The sequence below is a fragment of the Balaenoptera borealis genome (assembly GCF_965194805.1).
Source record: "Balaenoptera borealis genome assembly, chromosome: 8".
NCBI classification, from domain to species: Eukaryota; Metazoa; Chordata; class Mammalia; order Artiodactyla; family Balaenopteridae; genus Balaenoptera; species Balaenoptera borealis.
This window is the reverse complement of record NC_138865.1, coordinates 34,516,340-34,531,509: the sequence shown is the minus strand read 5'-3', so window position 1 is coordinate 34,531,509 and position 15,170 is coordinate 34,516,340. Positions and strand designations below refer to the sequence as shown.

Genomic DNA, 15,170 nt, shown 5'->3' with positions numbered 1-15,170 from the left:
AGAAATAACCCAACTATCCAGATGAATGGATAAGCAAAATGTAATACACACACACACACACCCAAGAACATCCAGCCTTAAAAAGTAATAAAATTCTGATACATTCTATAACATGGATGAATCTTGAGGATATTATGCTTAGTGAAATAAGCCGGACATAAAAGGGTATATATTGTATGATCCACTTACATGAGGTACCTAGAATGGTGAAATTTATAGAGACAGAAATTAGAACAGTGGTTACCAGGGGCTGGGGGATGGGCAAATGGGGAGTTATTGTTTAATGGGTACAGAGTTTCAGTATTAGATAACAAAATTCTAGAGATGGATAGGAATGACGCTTGCATAACAACATGAATATGCCTAATGCCACTGAACTGTATACTTAAAAATGTTAAAATGGTAAACTTTATATTATGTATATTTTACAATAAATAATGCTTATAATGGTAAATTTAATGTCATATATATTTTACCACAATAAAAAATTTTTAATTGGTAAATTTTAACAACTATAATCTCTGTTTTGATTGACAGCTTGTTTGGACCTAATTATGAATTATGCGTGCACCACAACACATTCCAAAACACATCTGCCCCATAGGTTTCTTAATATAGTATGAACATTACTTTTATCAAAATATATATTCATCCAAATCTATGCTCATACTGTCACCACAAAAACAAATCATTTTTTCTTCAGCGTTGAATTTTTAAACTGAATTTAGAGTAGCACACACCATACTGTCAGATATTTCATCTTCCGAAAGTTTTGCCTTGATTTTGTAAACTGGATTTAAAAAAAAAAAAAAAATCTTTTTTTAAGCTCCTTTGTAAGGAATGAGTTTATCTGATTTTCTATTTGAAGCATCTGATAATACTGATTTAAAACTGGCATCCTGAAACTGTTTTCAGTTTTCCGCTAACAGAGCCAGCACATGAAGAACTACCACTTCACTTTTAAATGTGCACAAGAAAACTTGGAATTGAACATAAGTGAAATTAATTTAAAAGAACTCTGATCTAAATGAAAAATCGTTCTTCACAGAATGATGTGTAAGTGTACCTTCTGCAACTGCATGTCTTAAATCATCTTCTGGAACACTCTTAAAATAACTCTTAACCTTGAAGTAGATGTTGCTTCTTTAGAAAGTTTGTCTTCCAGTTTTCATGTGGTCAGTGTTACCACTTTGCCCCCCCCATGGTAGATGGCAACATGAACAAACATTTTATGCAGGCGATTAGTTATCAATATCCTTGAGAAACAAAAATACTTGAATTTTTAAATTAAACATGATCTTTCATTTTATTGAAATTCTTTTTGCCACAAAGGTTCATTGCAGAAGCTTTACAACATATTTCCTCACAGGGCTCCTTGGTCTATAGATGGATTTGACTGCAGCCCATTCTTACACTGTCGTAGCCCTCAGAAGTCCCAGGTCTCAGGTAGTGCCTTAAGCAGTGGTCTTACTTTTAACTCTACAGTGTAAGGCCTTTGAGTTGGCCAAGAAACAGCCTTCTCTAACTCCTGGGAGGGGGACAGCCCTCAGGGCAGCCCATGGCTTCAACGCATGGTCAACAGCCTGGTTTCTGCTTCTGTTTGGCCCTTGTGGAGTTTCCTCACTTTCTTGTAAGTTCAACTTAAAAAAAGATGTTGTTTCTGTTCTGTAGAATGGAGTTGACAATGATAATGATGATAGTAATATCAATTCCACAGAGCTAATGTATGTAAAGAACTTGGAGTAGTACCTGGCAAATAATTAGCACCACAAAACTGTTAGATGTTATTATTTTTTCATCCAGCACTTCTACATATTTATCACCAAAAGGTTTTTCAAAATTTTGTGTCCAGTACATTATTGGATATGGAGTATGTTTATATATTTCACAGCACCTATTATAAGTAATTTTTATATTAAATGTTTGTTCAGGTAGGCAATTTACTACTGCACTGTATTTATGTAACTGTTCCTCCATGAAACCACATAGAGAACATTTATGTATCTTAAAAAATGTGGTGTACATTTTCATAATGTATATATATAATGTACATTATAAATGTAAATATATAAATTTTGTGTAAGCTATGATTCAGCAGTTTTAAGTCTAAAATCAGTAGAAGGATCTGGGCCACCAGTCTCCTTACTATAAAAAATAGCACAAAATACCTTAATTTTAACTTTTATAAGATAACTCATTTTTTTTGATTAAAAACATGATTTTCCATTTATATACACATGAAAATAGATTCAAATTTTTGGATACTTTAAATTTATATTTTGTGTATGACTCCATATACTTGATATAAAAGTTTAAGTTCAGAGCAGTATTATACTTGCTAATAATTACAAATACTTTAATTTTGCTGTACTTTTCAACAGAATTCCTGGGACACTTCCAACAAAACATATTATGATTCCAGAAAAATAAAAGATCACAATAGTCTGCTAAATAAAAGAAACTTGGAGGTGAGAAATAGAAACTGTCCAGGAATATACAACCTAACCAGTGTACATTTAAATTACAAAGCTTTTTTTTTTTTTTAGTTTAAACAATTCTTAAAATTTCCTTTCAGAAAGCATACTGATTATGTTTTAAATACGTATCTTAAATATCTAAAACATATTTCTCTCCTTTTACCAGCAACCCCGCCCCCGTTTCCCCAAACAAAATCCTAGTGAAATGGACGGTGGGTGTGTGGTCAAGATGCTGTGAGCACAGGCTCTGTGAAGGTTCGATCTGTTGTATTTCCTCTGAGTAAAGCAATCAGGATAGAAACTTGTGGACTGCAGCCTATATAATTGTACCTTTGTGGAGCTTGCTATGTAGGGGTATATTCTTCATATAATTTTAAAGACCTTTTCCTTGCCAAAAAAATGAATCATGTTCATTATAGAATAGTTGGGAAATATAAAAAAGTATGGAAAAGAAAATTAAAACACTTGTAATCTTACCACCTAGAGATACTTAACTGGTGATACTCTGGTGTGTTTACTTCCTGTCTTTCTAAGCATACAAAAATATAAACATATACATACAAAAATGTGATTATACTGTTTACAGAATTTGAGATCCTGCTTTTCTCAATGGATAAAATGGTCTTGGGTTGCTTCCCTTTCTCCTTATATGTTCTTCATGAGAATTTATGATTTTAATGGCCAAAAAAACCTTCATTAAATGGATATATCATAATGTAAAATAAAGAATGGTATTTATAATTTTATAGCTTTTAAAGTTTTATTTTGCAAAAATAAAATTTAACTTTTTTACAAAAATTTTTATAGAAAATAAAACTTTAAAAGCTATAAAATTATAAATATATGTCACATTTTTGACAACTGATGCCTCTCAGCATGCTATTCAACTGGTGGTCTCTTTATGGTTTCATAACTCCTCAAAGGCTGGGAAGAGCCAACAAGTTAGGCACTGCACAAGTATACTGCATTCCCACAATTCAGGTCATATCCCAAGGTCCATTTGAAAGCGACAGAGTCTGTAATGTCACACATGGATAACTGAAGGTCTGCTTGTAAAGTCCACGTGCTGAACTCCTACAAGCTGTAAAACAGAGTTGATGGGTTTGTGATCCAACCTATTCCTATCACGGTGTATAAAATGGATGTTGTTACCTAGAAGAGAATAAGAATAAAAGGTAAAGGTTGACATACAGTGTTATTCATTAGATTTATTGCTTACTAGAATCAAGGAGGCATTTTAACTTTAAATTAGTAAAAAAGAAAAAATTATTTACCTGGAGTACATAATATTCTCTATATAATGACATAACAATTTTTAATTAAGGTAATAAAGCATGACAAAAATTATCGTTAAATAAGGCTAATACTTAATGTTTTATGAGATCCAAGGGGAAAGATTCTTAAATTATAACCATCTGTTAGGTTTTATTAAATGTAATTAAATAAAATATCCTGTCAAACAGACAGGCAGAATATGGAACTAGCATAAATATCAAGCTGGAAAATCATCTGTTTCTTAAATGTAATAATAGAATAAATCACTTCCTTAAAAAATTCACTCCCAAATACTGATTTAATAGGCTATCTACATTATAACCATAGACCAAAAGCGGCTGAAAAAAATAAGGGCATTAAGACAATCAGTTACAATACACTTAGATGTTCACAATTCTTTTATCTGCTCAAATAAAATAGTCGTAATTTATAGTCTGTGTTCTGTTTACTTTGATTCTTGGACTCAAGACCAGAATTTTAACTTAAAACATTAGATTAGTAAATATTATGAGGCATGTTTTCTGCATTGTATTTATCTGCTGTCTACAGTAATCACTGTAGATTTAATATCATAAACTGGCTTATTATCAAATAAGGCAAAATGAAATACTTGGTTAACCGTGTAAGAGATTTGTATAAATAAGTAAGTAAACCCAGCTCTTTCCTTAAAGGAGCTACAATTTTTCCAATGGGTAGTACCAAAATTTTATTAAGTCTGCTCCCAACTTGGCACACAAATGATGCTTTCTGTGTGCTCTTCATTCTTACACAACAGAACGTGTGCTCAAATGATGCTGAAACCTGGAGATGAGGGACTCAAAAAATAATGCCTTACAAGTCTGAGGATGGAAATAATTCATTCAGAAATATGGCTCAGTGTCATTCTGGGCTAATTTACAGGATATATTCTCATAAAACAAAGCTTTTTTTTTTTTTTTTTGTCTAGTCTAACTAGTGTAAATTCATGAGAGAGAGGGAAAGGGAGATTAAATAAAATGAAAGATTTTAGCTAGCTATAGTGTTCCAGCTGCAAAAAACCAAAAAAGTTATGATATTTGGTCAAAATCCTCCTTCTAAAGACTTCCTTATAGACATCTGGAATTTATTAAAGTAAATGTTAATTTTATAACCTGTAGAAGCTATGCTCACTAATATGAACAGTTTTAAACATGAAGAAGAACCAAGAAAAATCAGTTTACAACACAGTGATTTAGGCTTTTTGGGTGTTTGTCCCTGACTGCAATACTTGAACATGGTAGAGATCCAATGCCCAACCATTTAGTAGAGGGAAGCCAAAGGAATTTCAGGTGGTACAAATTGATCAGTAAAACTATTTATAGATCAATGGAACAGGGTAGACAGCCCAGAAATAAACCCATGCACCTATGGTCAATTAATCTACCACAAAGGAGGCAAGAATATACAATGGAGAAAAAGCAGTTTCTTCAATAAGGGGTGCTGGGAAAAATGGACAGCCACATATAAAAGAATGAAATTAGAACATTTTCTAACACCATATACAAAAGTAAACTCAAAATGGATTAAAGACCTAAATGTAAGACTGGATACTATAAAACTCCTAGAGGAAAACACAGGCAGAACATTCTTTGACATAAATCACAGCAATATCTTTTGGATCCACCTCCTAGAGTAATGAAAATAAAAACAAAAATAAACAAATGGGACCTAATTAAACTTAAAAGCTTTTGTACAGCAAAGGAAACCATAAACAAAATGAAAAGACAACCCACAGAATGGGAGAAAATATGTCCAAACGAAGCAACCCACAAGGGATTAATCTCCAAAATATACAAACAGCTCATGCAGCTCGATATCAAAAAAACAACCCAATAAAAAAATGGGCAGAAGATCTAAATAGACATTTCTCCAAAGAAGACATACAGATGGCCAAAAAGCACACGAAAAGATGCTCAACATTGCTAATTATTAGAGAAATGCAAATCAAAACTACAATGAAGTTATCACCTCACATCAGTCAGAATGGCCATCATCAAAAAGTCTACAAACAATAAATGCTGGAGAGGGTGTGGAGAAAAGGGAACCCTCCTACACTGTTGGTGGGAACGTAAATTGGTACAACCACTATGGAGAACAGTATGGAGGTTCCTTAAAAAACTAAATACAGAACCACCTTATGATCCAGCAATCCCACTCCTGTTCATATATCCAGAGAAATCCATAATTCGAAAAGATACATGCACCCCAACGTTCATTACAGCACTATTTACAATAGCCAGGACATGGAAGCAACCTAAATGTCCATGGACAGATGAATGGATAAAGAAGATGTGGTACATTTATACAATGGGATATTACTCAGCCACAAAAAAGAATGAAATAATGCCATTTGCAGCTACATGGATGGACCTAGGAATTATCATACTAAATGAAGTAAGTCAGACAAAGAAAGACAAATATCGTATGACATTACTTATATGTGGAATCTAAAAAAAATACAAATGAACTTATTTACAAAACAGAAACAGACTCACAGACTTCAAAAACAAACTTATGGTTACCAAAGGGGAAAGGTGGGGGGAGGGATAAATTAGGAGTTTGGGATTAACATATATACACTACTATATATAAAATAGATAATCAACAAGGACCTACTGTATAGCACAGGGAACTCTACTCAATATTCTGTAATAACCTATATGGGAAAAGAATCTGAAAAAGAATGGATATATCTATAAGTATAATTGAATCACTTTGCTGTACACCTGAAACTAACACAACATTGTAAATCAACTATACTCCAATATAAAATAAAAATTAAATTAAATAAAAAAAGAAAGCTATTTAAAGGATGCAGCTTAGAGTAACTGTTACTGAATAAGCTGCCCCTAGGGTTGACTTGCTTCCTTTTTTTTTGGCCACGCTGCTCAGCATGCAGGATCTTAGTTCCCTGACCATGATCGAACCCATGCCCCCTGCAGTGGAAGCACTGAGTCCGACTGCCAGGGAATTCCCCTTGACTTGCTTTCTGACATAGGGCAAGTCTGCTAGTTTTGTTAGATATAAATAACTAGATTTGATTCTTCTATTGACAAAAAAAAGTTCTTGATGGTTTTCTCCCATTTGAAAATGTTCGCCTCCACTGAAATTTTTAAAGAGTGTTATAGCCACATACAAGTCACCAAACCAATGCTGACTTCTTCTATCCCAAATACCTGGAATCACTCAGGTATGGAATCATGGCCACATTACATCCAGTAAACAAACATCAAAAATACACAGGCGCATTTGAAAACAAACGATGACCCCTATGAAAGCACAGCATCCTGACTGTTACCATGTCCAGTTGCCCATTTTTACATGGTGGCTATTTTATAAAGAAAGTGGATGGCCTCTGGACTTCTAAAAAGCACGAGAAGTGTACTGCTGAAGTTGGGCTTTGATGCTTACCTGGACCTAAAATGAGTGTTCCACCTTGCTGAGCTGGATCTCCTTGAAAATCAAAAAGAGGGCCAGTCACTGCCCGCCACAGGCTCCGAATGCTTCCTGAGAGTATATTTGATTTTATATGGGGGCTCTGTCCTGAAATATTAGGAATTGTCTTTAGATGTTGTCATTTTATAGTTGATTAGATATTAAGATAACGTTAGTATTTCTAGAAAACAGTCTCTTTCTTATGTGTCATCTTACTTTTGACTTGTCTTTTTTTCTTCCTTCAAAGAACAGTTCTCAGCCTTTCATTACTGATGTTTTACACCAGATAATTCTTTGTCCTGTGCAATGTGGGGTGATTATCATCATCCTTGCTCTCTGTACCTACTAGATGCCATAGCAACCACCATTCACCAAGCTGTGACAACTGAAAATGTCTCCAGACAATGCCAAATGTCCCCTGGGGGCAGGGGTCAAAATTGTTCCCGGTTGAGAACTACTGCTTTAAAGGAAGAAGTGATGACACATCCAGATCATTTTCTGCCACAGAAAAATGTCAGCTACAGACTTACCAAACTGGTAGTGCTTTCCTTTTTAATTCCCCATTTATGTTTTGTTTAGTCTCTTACCAACTAATAGATAACTACATTCCTCTTCAGGAGACATTGTGGCACAGACTGTTATACGCTGGTCAAAACCTGTTTCCTCTTTCTGGGACCACAGCTAAACACTTCCTGGAGTTTGGTATGGCTATGTGACTACACTCTAACCAATGAGTAAAATGATGTGTGCCACTTCCAGGGCACCTCCTAAAAACCTCTCAGGAGTGATTCTCCATGTTCCTTCTACATCCTTTGAAGTTTGGATTGACAATGGCAGAGCCACAAGATGGAAAGGGCCTGAGTCTTTCCTACTGTGTCCCCGAATTGCTGCTTGGAGAAGCACGCAATAGATATACCTTTCTTGAAATGTGAAAGAAAAAGAACCTTCTCCCACGTTATGCGACTGAGACTTTGCGGTTTAGCTGTAACAAGAGCAACTATAGCTACCACTCCATCTTTGCTTGGCTGTCAGTTTTTCTATTTCCTTTCTCACAGTAACTGATACTTCACTTCCACTCCCCCCCCCTTTTTTTAAAGTAATTTAATATTTTATTTATTTATTTACTTTTGGCTGGGTTGGGTCTTTGTTGCTGCGCGCAGGCTTTCTCTAGTTGGCTGCTAGTGGGGGCTACTCTTCGTTGCAGTGTGCGGGCTTCTCATTGCGGTGGCTTCTCTTGTTGCTTCAGTAGTTGCAGCACGTGGTCTCAGCAGTTGTGGCTCATGGGCTCTAGAGCGCAGGCTCACTAGTTGTGGCACATGGGCTTAGTTGCTCCGCGGCATGTGGGATCTTCCCGGACAAGGGCTCGAACCCGGGTCCCCTGCATTGGCAGGTGGATTCTTAACCACTGCGCGACCGGGGAAGTCCTCCACTCCCTTTGAGTAAAGAAACTCAGTCTCTACCTTTCTTGTAATTTATCTTTTTCCTATCCCTGCCTTTTACGTCTTTCTAGTTTTTTTAAATTTTGGACTCCACCAGTTCTGAGGCCAGAGAATGACTGGTTGAGCAGCAAGACACCATGGCCTAGGTCCTCTTGCCCACCGTCTGCCCCTCCAGGTGCACGTCCACCAGTGTACAGCAGTTACCAGTCCCGTTCATCTTCTCCTGCCGGGTCGCAGCACAGAGCCCAACCCTCAGCCCTGCGGTCGGCTCCTACTAGTGCTTTTTGCTTTTTATTTTGATGATTATGCTGCCTTTGACCTGCCCGATTCCTTAATATATCCTGATACCTATTATTTCCTTCATCTCTCCAACTTTTCTATTTCTTTCATGTTTATATTGGGATGGACATTCATCTCACCAAGAAACAAATACAGGCTCATTAGCTTAGAGACATGGGTAAAGGACTAAAGTTTACTGTTTTTTAGGATTTTACACTTAAAATAGATGTTCATAAATCCAAACTATCTCCCCATGTCTGAAGAAGGGTCATTTAACATTTCTGAAATTTTAGAAATTCAATTGAAGAAGATTCACAACCTAGAATTTCACAATCTTTGCTGTAAAGCACAATCTAATTTTGCTAGTAAGAATTTAGTTATGTGTAAAACTCTTGTTTTTCATTTTTTCCTCTTAGTTTGATTCTTGGACTCAAGACCAGAATTTTAACTTGAAAAATTAGATGAAGTAAGTATTATAAGAGGCATGTTTTCTGCATTGTGCTTATCTGCTGTCTACAGTAATCATTATAGACTTAACACCATAAATTGGCTTATTATCAAGTAAGGCAAAACGAAATACTGGGTAAACCCATTACTCCCTTGAATTTAGTGGCTTTATTTTCTTACTCTTTGTCTTTATAAACTGTCCCATTAATTTTTTTTTTTTTTTAATGAAAGGTTTCTCTTTTAAATTTATTTATTTATTTATTTATTTATGGCTGTGTTGGGTCTTCGTTTCTGTGCGAGGTCTTTCTCTAGCTGTGGCAGGCGGGGGCCACTCTTCATCGCGGTGCGCGGGCCTCTCACTATCGCGGCCTCTCTTGCTGCGGAGCACAGGCTCCAGACGTGCAGGCTCAGTAATTGTGGCTCACGGGCCCAGTTGCTCCGCGGCATGTGGGATCTTCCCAGGCCAGGGCTCGAACCCGTGTCCCCTGCATTGGCAGGCAGATTCTCAACCGCTGCGCCACCAGGGAAGCCCTGTCCCATTAATTTTAAATTATTATATTTTATTTTCAGTGTCATAATTTTCAAGTAGGATTATTCTGAAACTGATTCTGAGATTTGTGCTTTTTCAGGTAGGAACTTTAAAAAATTATTTTGTGAGAACCTAATGTTTTCTGTTTGGAAATACAGTACTTTAACACAGATCAAAGGAGTTTAAATGATTTGAATATACTCTCTCTTATAATCACAAGCATGTATTTTGCTTTAAATTTATGTTTTCTTTGCAATTCCACATCTTTATTGAGGCAATGAATGGTGAGGTGTTACTAAAGTGAAACTCACAGTTTATATCTAAAGTGGCTAAATGACAAACAGACCTTACACATGCTGAGACTCTGCTATAGCACAGGAAAACAGTCTACCAAAGACGAAGGTTCACAATCTGTACTGTTGCAATTTCCTATACTAAAAAGAGAGGGGCAAAAAAGAGCAAATTCTGTATTTATGCTACCTCATCATTGGTTTTAATAAAGTTTAGGTTGCTTTCTTTAAAAACTTCAGTAAAGGGATCCTGTCAACTCTACCTCATAAGTAGCTCTGTGATCTGTCCCTCTGCATCTCTACTTCAGGCCTTGTCATTTCTTTCTAGCCTATTACTACAAACCTGTCAAGAATATCAATGACTCCCATTTGGCACATTCCAATTGCTCCTCCACCTGGCAACAAGACTGTATCACTTCTCCACTCAAATATAATACTTTTATGACTCCCCCACTGCCTCCAGAACAAATCCAAACTCCTTGGCATGTTCCCAGACTCAGTCCCCTGGCTCACACAATCCCCCAACTGGCTCCTAGACTCTGGCCAGACACAGGGAACTGCACTTCTCCAACAGTCACATTTTTTCATACCTGTGTGCTTTTGCGCGTGCTACTTTCCGTCAGCTGCACCATTCCCAGCCTCACTTCACCCAGCTAACTCCTTAAAGAATGAGCTTAGACAACACCGCCTCTAAGAAGCCTTCCCAGATTCTTCTTTCCCTGTGCATTTCTGGTGTTATAGGCATTTCTGCATTATAGGTATTGCCAGTACATGCTCTCCTCTTTTATGAGCCCTAAACTGTAATGTAGTTGACTGTTTGCTTCTGTCTCCCAGAGTAGATTATGAGCATTGGGTTGGCAGGGGCTGTGTCTTTTATCACAGTCCTCCCGGGAACATCCAACACAGTGGGTGCCATGGGTGTCATTCTCAGCATTTGTTGAGAGTAAGTGATTTGAGTTCAAGTTGAGTTCTCTTATTTGGTATTTCAGAAGCCAAGTTCTTTCTACTTAAAATACATATAAATAGTTCACCTAAAGCTTATTATACTCTTAATTGTAAAGAACTGTGTAAGGGCAGGGAATATGGACCATATAAAGATGAATAAAACATCAAACTTTTCAACTAATTATACTACCCACCACCTTAAGTGCAATTATGGAGCATATAATAGCGTACAAGGTGCTACTAAAATACAATGAAGGAAGCAATTGCTTCTGCTTGAAGAGCTATTAAGAGCCCCTTTGAGTTGGGCTTTAAATGAAAACTAAGATTTCATCTATTAAAGAATATAGAGTGTTCAAAGCCATGGTGTTGAGGTATGAAAATATATTAAGCAATATTATTTTTCTTGTAATTACAAAAGTAAAATGTACTTATTGTAAAAAATTCAAAAGCCACTTTTCTCATTCCCATGCCTTGGGGTAATCATTGCAATATCTTTTAAAACATTTTTCATTTCACACATCTATAGTATAGATCTTTATGAAAATGGTTTTTATTTTTACAAAAATGGAATCATACTAAAAACACTGCTCTGCAACTTGCATTTTTCATTCATTTAGTACTTCGCCAACAGCCTTCCATGTCATTACATCCAGGAAATGAATCTTTTAGAGTCTCATGAATCTGGATCACTTATTAGAATCACAAAAAGCAGGCTGATTTATGAATTTACCATTTGTTCCCCTATGCATATATATGCATATGTGAAACGTAAAATACACCATTAGTGTTTTCTACTTGAGACATATCATGTCTTACCTGAGGAGGCAATTTCTTCACCTCTTTTCATTCCCAATCTTTTATAAATTTCTCTCTCAGGATCAACATAGATTTCATGAGAATACCCAGTCAATTTACAGAAAGGCTGAAAAAAGAGTAGAGTTGGAATTTTTGTCAAAAGAAATGGGAGAAAAATAGTGATAATCTGACTTAATTTTAGCAAATTTAGCCTACATTTAGTGATTCAAATAATACAATTTTTATGTCTGAAAGATATCTAACCTGTAGAGTCCCAATTTGCTATATATTTACCTCAATATGATGGTAGGATGACTGTCCAATCACTATAAGAGTGACATTTGCTTCCTTTAGGAGAGAAAAAAGACATGTACATATTATTGGAAATCACATGTTTCATACAACTTCCCCTAATCCAACTCTTTTGTTCCATTCTAATGCCACCTATAGGCTTCTAGAAGAATGGTATAAAGAGCAAAATGGTGTGAGTCAAAGCAAAGAGATGTATGCTAAAATGTTCAATTAATTCAGATGATTCTTTTGCTAAGTAAGAATTTCAAAATAATATAGTCACTAGTTCTCTACACTTCCCCCAAAGGCATACATTAAACAAGAATAAAAACTATTAAAGTAGGGTTATTTAATCAGACAATTTTATTCTTTCACATCTCAATTGATAAGGTCTGCTGAAAATAGACCTTAGTTTTACAAAATCTACCCAATGCGTTCACTCAAAAGCTCAGCTGAGGACAAACCTCTATATGCCTGAAGAAACACACCTGTATGTGGTTGTCAGACCAATGTGGAACATACATTCCATTAACAATACAAATTTTCACCTTTAAGATATATTAGTATTTTCCTATAACGAACAACTATTTGGAGTGTCTTTATTACAAAAATAAAGGGAAGGAAATATTTTTAGCATTTCTGTTTTTGGTCATTATCAATCAACATTTGAGAACTGGCAGGTTATTAGGTAACATTAAAATTATTATTATGGTTAGTATGTTTATAACCAGGAAATAATGAACAGGCCAGAAATAGACTTCTAACGCGTGCCTCCCCTTTTTGGAGGTGTTGGAGAGATGTGTGGGATGGTGAGAATCTGGGTTTGTGAGTGTCTGCGCTGGAGAGGTGGTGCACTCCGCACCTCATGCCATTGCACTCCTTATAAATGGCAGGTGATTTTCACAAGGCCACCCTGAAGTGGGGCTCGCTGCTGCTCACTCTCAGGAAACTTACTTGTAAGAAACTCTTGGGGATTTTGGCCAGATCTTCTACATATTCCTTGCAGATGTAACACAGGAAATGCTGAAATCCCAATACGGGCAAAAAGGACAAGTTAGCAACTAACACCCCCGGGGTCAGAAAGGACCAAGTACTTCATTATGCGTGATGCTAATTAACACAACACCCAAGACGGGTAGAAAGAGGTGTCGGGGCGCCCAAATATGCATTGAAATTAGGCCGCACCCAGTCTGTGCTAGGCCTCTTCGCTCGCTGAGAAAATGGCCTTGGCTTGGCGGGCTGCTTTTCCATTCCCGTTCAAGGAAGCGAGAGGAGCAGTTCGCATTCCGGAAGCTTCTAGTGGATGACCACGGGAAGGGCCAGGCCCGGCGGGCTCCGCTCTCGGGCCCTGGACCCGTCCAGGGGCCCGATGTAACCACCCCCCAGCGGAGGCCGTGGAAGCAACCTCCGTCTCAGCCTGCGGGTGAGGTCCCTGCTCCGGATCGTCCCGCAGCCCGCGCTCACCCGCACGAAGACCACTACAGCCCGGCGCTCCCGGAACAGCGCGCCGAACAGCACCCGCCTCCCGGAGACGTCCAGCACCGGCAGGTCGGCCACGGCGGCGGCCAGGGGCTGCCCGCTCTCGGGGCCGCTTGGGACTGGGACTGGGGCTGGGGCGGCGCGGCCGCTGATCTGCCGCATGACCGGGTCCACGGATGGGGCGGCCATCGCGCCCTGCATCCGCGGGCCCTTGGTTCGCGAGGGTGGGGGTCAGAATCTTTGGTGGGCCGGATCGCTACCCAAGCTGGGCGTAAGGAGCGGACCGTACTGGCGTGCCTTGGCGGGGCGCACGGCGGGGCGGGGCGCACGGCGGGGCGCGCGGGGCGGGGCGCACGGCGCGGAGTTGCGCCGTCCAGACCCGCTGTGGCGCCCGGGGAGAGTGAGGGGCGCGGTGGCAAGCTGCGGCGTACATGTCGTCTTCCAGGTTAGGCCCCGCCAAGTCTCTTTACGCAGCTCCGGTGGTTCCGAAGCTCCGGGAAGGTACGGAACCGTTGTCGCGTTTTCTGACTCAGCCACTCATGGTAGGGAGAGACAGAGAGAGAGACAGAGAGATCCAAGCCGAGAAAGGAGTTAATTAGGAAGAAAGCAACCCCTGCTCTCCGTAGCCGCCTGGGTCGAAGTTAGTTCATATCTGTTCAAGAGAACCAGTTACCAAGCACATCCATATTTATGATCCGATAGATTTGTTTTTCCTTCTAGTCTGTTTTTAACACACTCCCGCCTCAGTTCTCTTGCTTCTTTTTGTTTTTTTGTTTTTTGCAGGTATCATTAACATACAGTGTAATGTACAAATCTTAAGTGGAGTTAAATTTTATTTTTTAATTAAATTTTTAAATTTAAAAATTTGCTAAAATTTTATCATGGAAATTTTAAAACATGCCCAAAAAGTTGAAAGAATTTTACAGGGAACACTCCTATATCCACCACCTAGATTCTATTTTACTCCATCAGAATCTGTGCATCTGTCCACAGTTAGGTGAGTTTTGCCTGATTATCCACCCGTTATCCACAATCCTATAAAAATATGGACCATTGCTATCACTTGAGAAAATTCCCTCAGTTATATTTTTTAAGAGCAGGTATAATAAATCTATAAATGTGCTAGGGTGTTCCAGGAGTCCATGTCCTTTCTTCAGACTTTTTTTGCTAAAGCTATTTACCAGGCCCCTCAAGTGATATAACTGTGTGTGTGTGTGTGTGTGTGTGTGTGTGTGTGTGTGTAAATGATGGATTGAGAGGGATGAGGAAGATGGAGCCAAATGGCTCTGTTCTACCTTAATTTCTCTTGGGGCAGGCTGCAGGCAAGCAGGCATAGAGGAATTTAGGAATCTCTGCAGACTCTGTGAGAGTCAGCTGGTCCTGGACTTGGAGGTTGGTTTTGCACTGGGGTTTCTCATAGATGGTGACCATGTGTCCAAGTCTTCCAGGGCAGAACCAGACAACATTCAGG

At 38.3% G+C, this 15,170-nt stretch overlaps 1 protein-coding gene across 5 annotated transcripts; it reads right to left on the bottom strand.

Annotated features, from left to right (window-relative positions):
• Positions 1-1,279: 1,279 nt before the first annotated feature.
• PRXL2C (peroxiredoxin like 2C) lies at positions 1,280-14,017 on the bottom strand. Of its 5 annotated transcripts, XM_082401274.1 has the most exons (7): positions 13,685-14,017; positions 13,175-13,243; positions 12,224-12,277; positions 11,951-12,056; positions 7,182-7,313; positions 6,387-6,443; positions 3,501-3,629 (listed from the first exon to the last, which is right to left on the bottom strand). In XM_082401274.1, exons 1-6 carry the CDS (start codon positions 13,898-13,900, stop codon positions 6,427-6,429), a joined length of 594 nt encoding a protein of 197 aa, XP_082257400.1. In that variant the 5' UTR covers positions 13,901-14,017; the 3' UTR covers positions 3,501-3,629; positions 6,387-6,426. The 5 variants fall into 5 exon arrangements, with proteins under 5 accessions (XP_082257397.1, XP_082257399.1, XP_082257401.1 ...); XM_082401271.1 differs by lacking the exon at positions 6,387-6,443 and having other exon boundaries at positions 1,280-3,629; XM_082401273.1 differs by lacking the exon at positions 6,387-6,443 and having other exon boundaries at positions 1,280-3,629; positions 7,182-7,223.
• Positions 14,018-15,170: the final 1,153 nt, after the last annotated feature.

Coding starts and splice junctions, on each gene's coding strand:
- PRXL2C (XM_082401271.1), bottom strand. CDS start 13,900: ATGCAGGGCGCGATGGCCGCCCCATCCGTGGACCCGGTCATGCGGCAG. Junction 12,278..13,174: donor TCCCCAAGAGTTTCTTACAA/GTAAGTTTCCTG, acceptor TCTCTCCTAAAG/GAAGCAAATGTCACTCTTAT. Junction 7,314..11,950: donor TGAAGAAATTGCCTCCTCAG/GTAAGACATGAT, acceptor CTAATATTTCAG/GACAGAGCCCCCATATAAAA.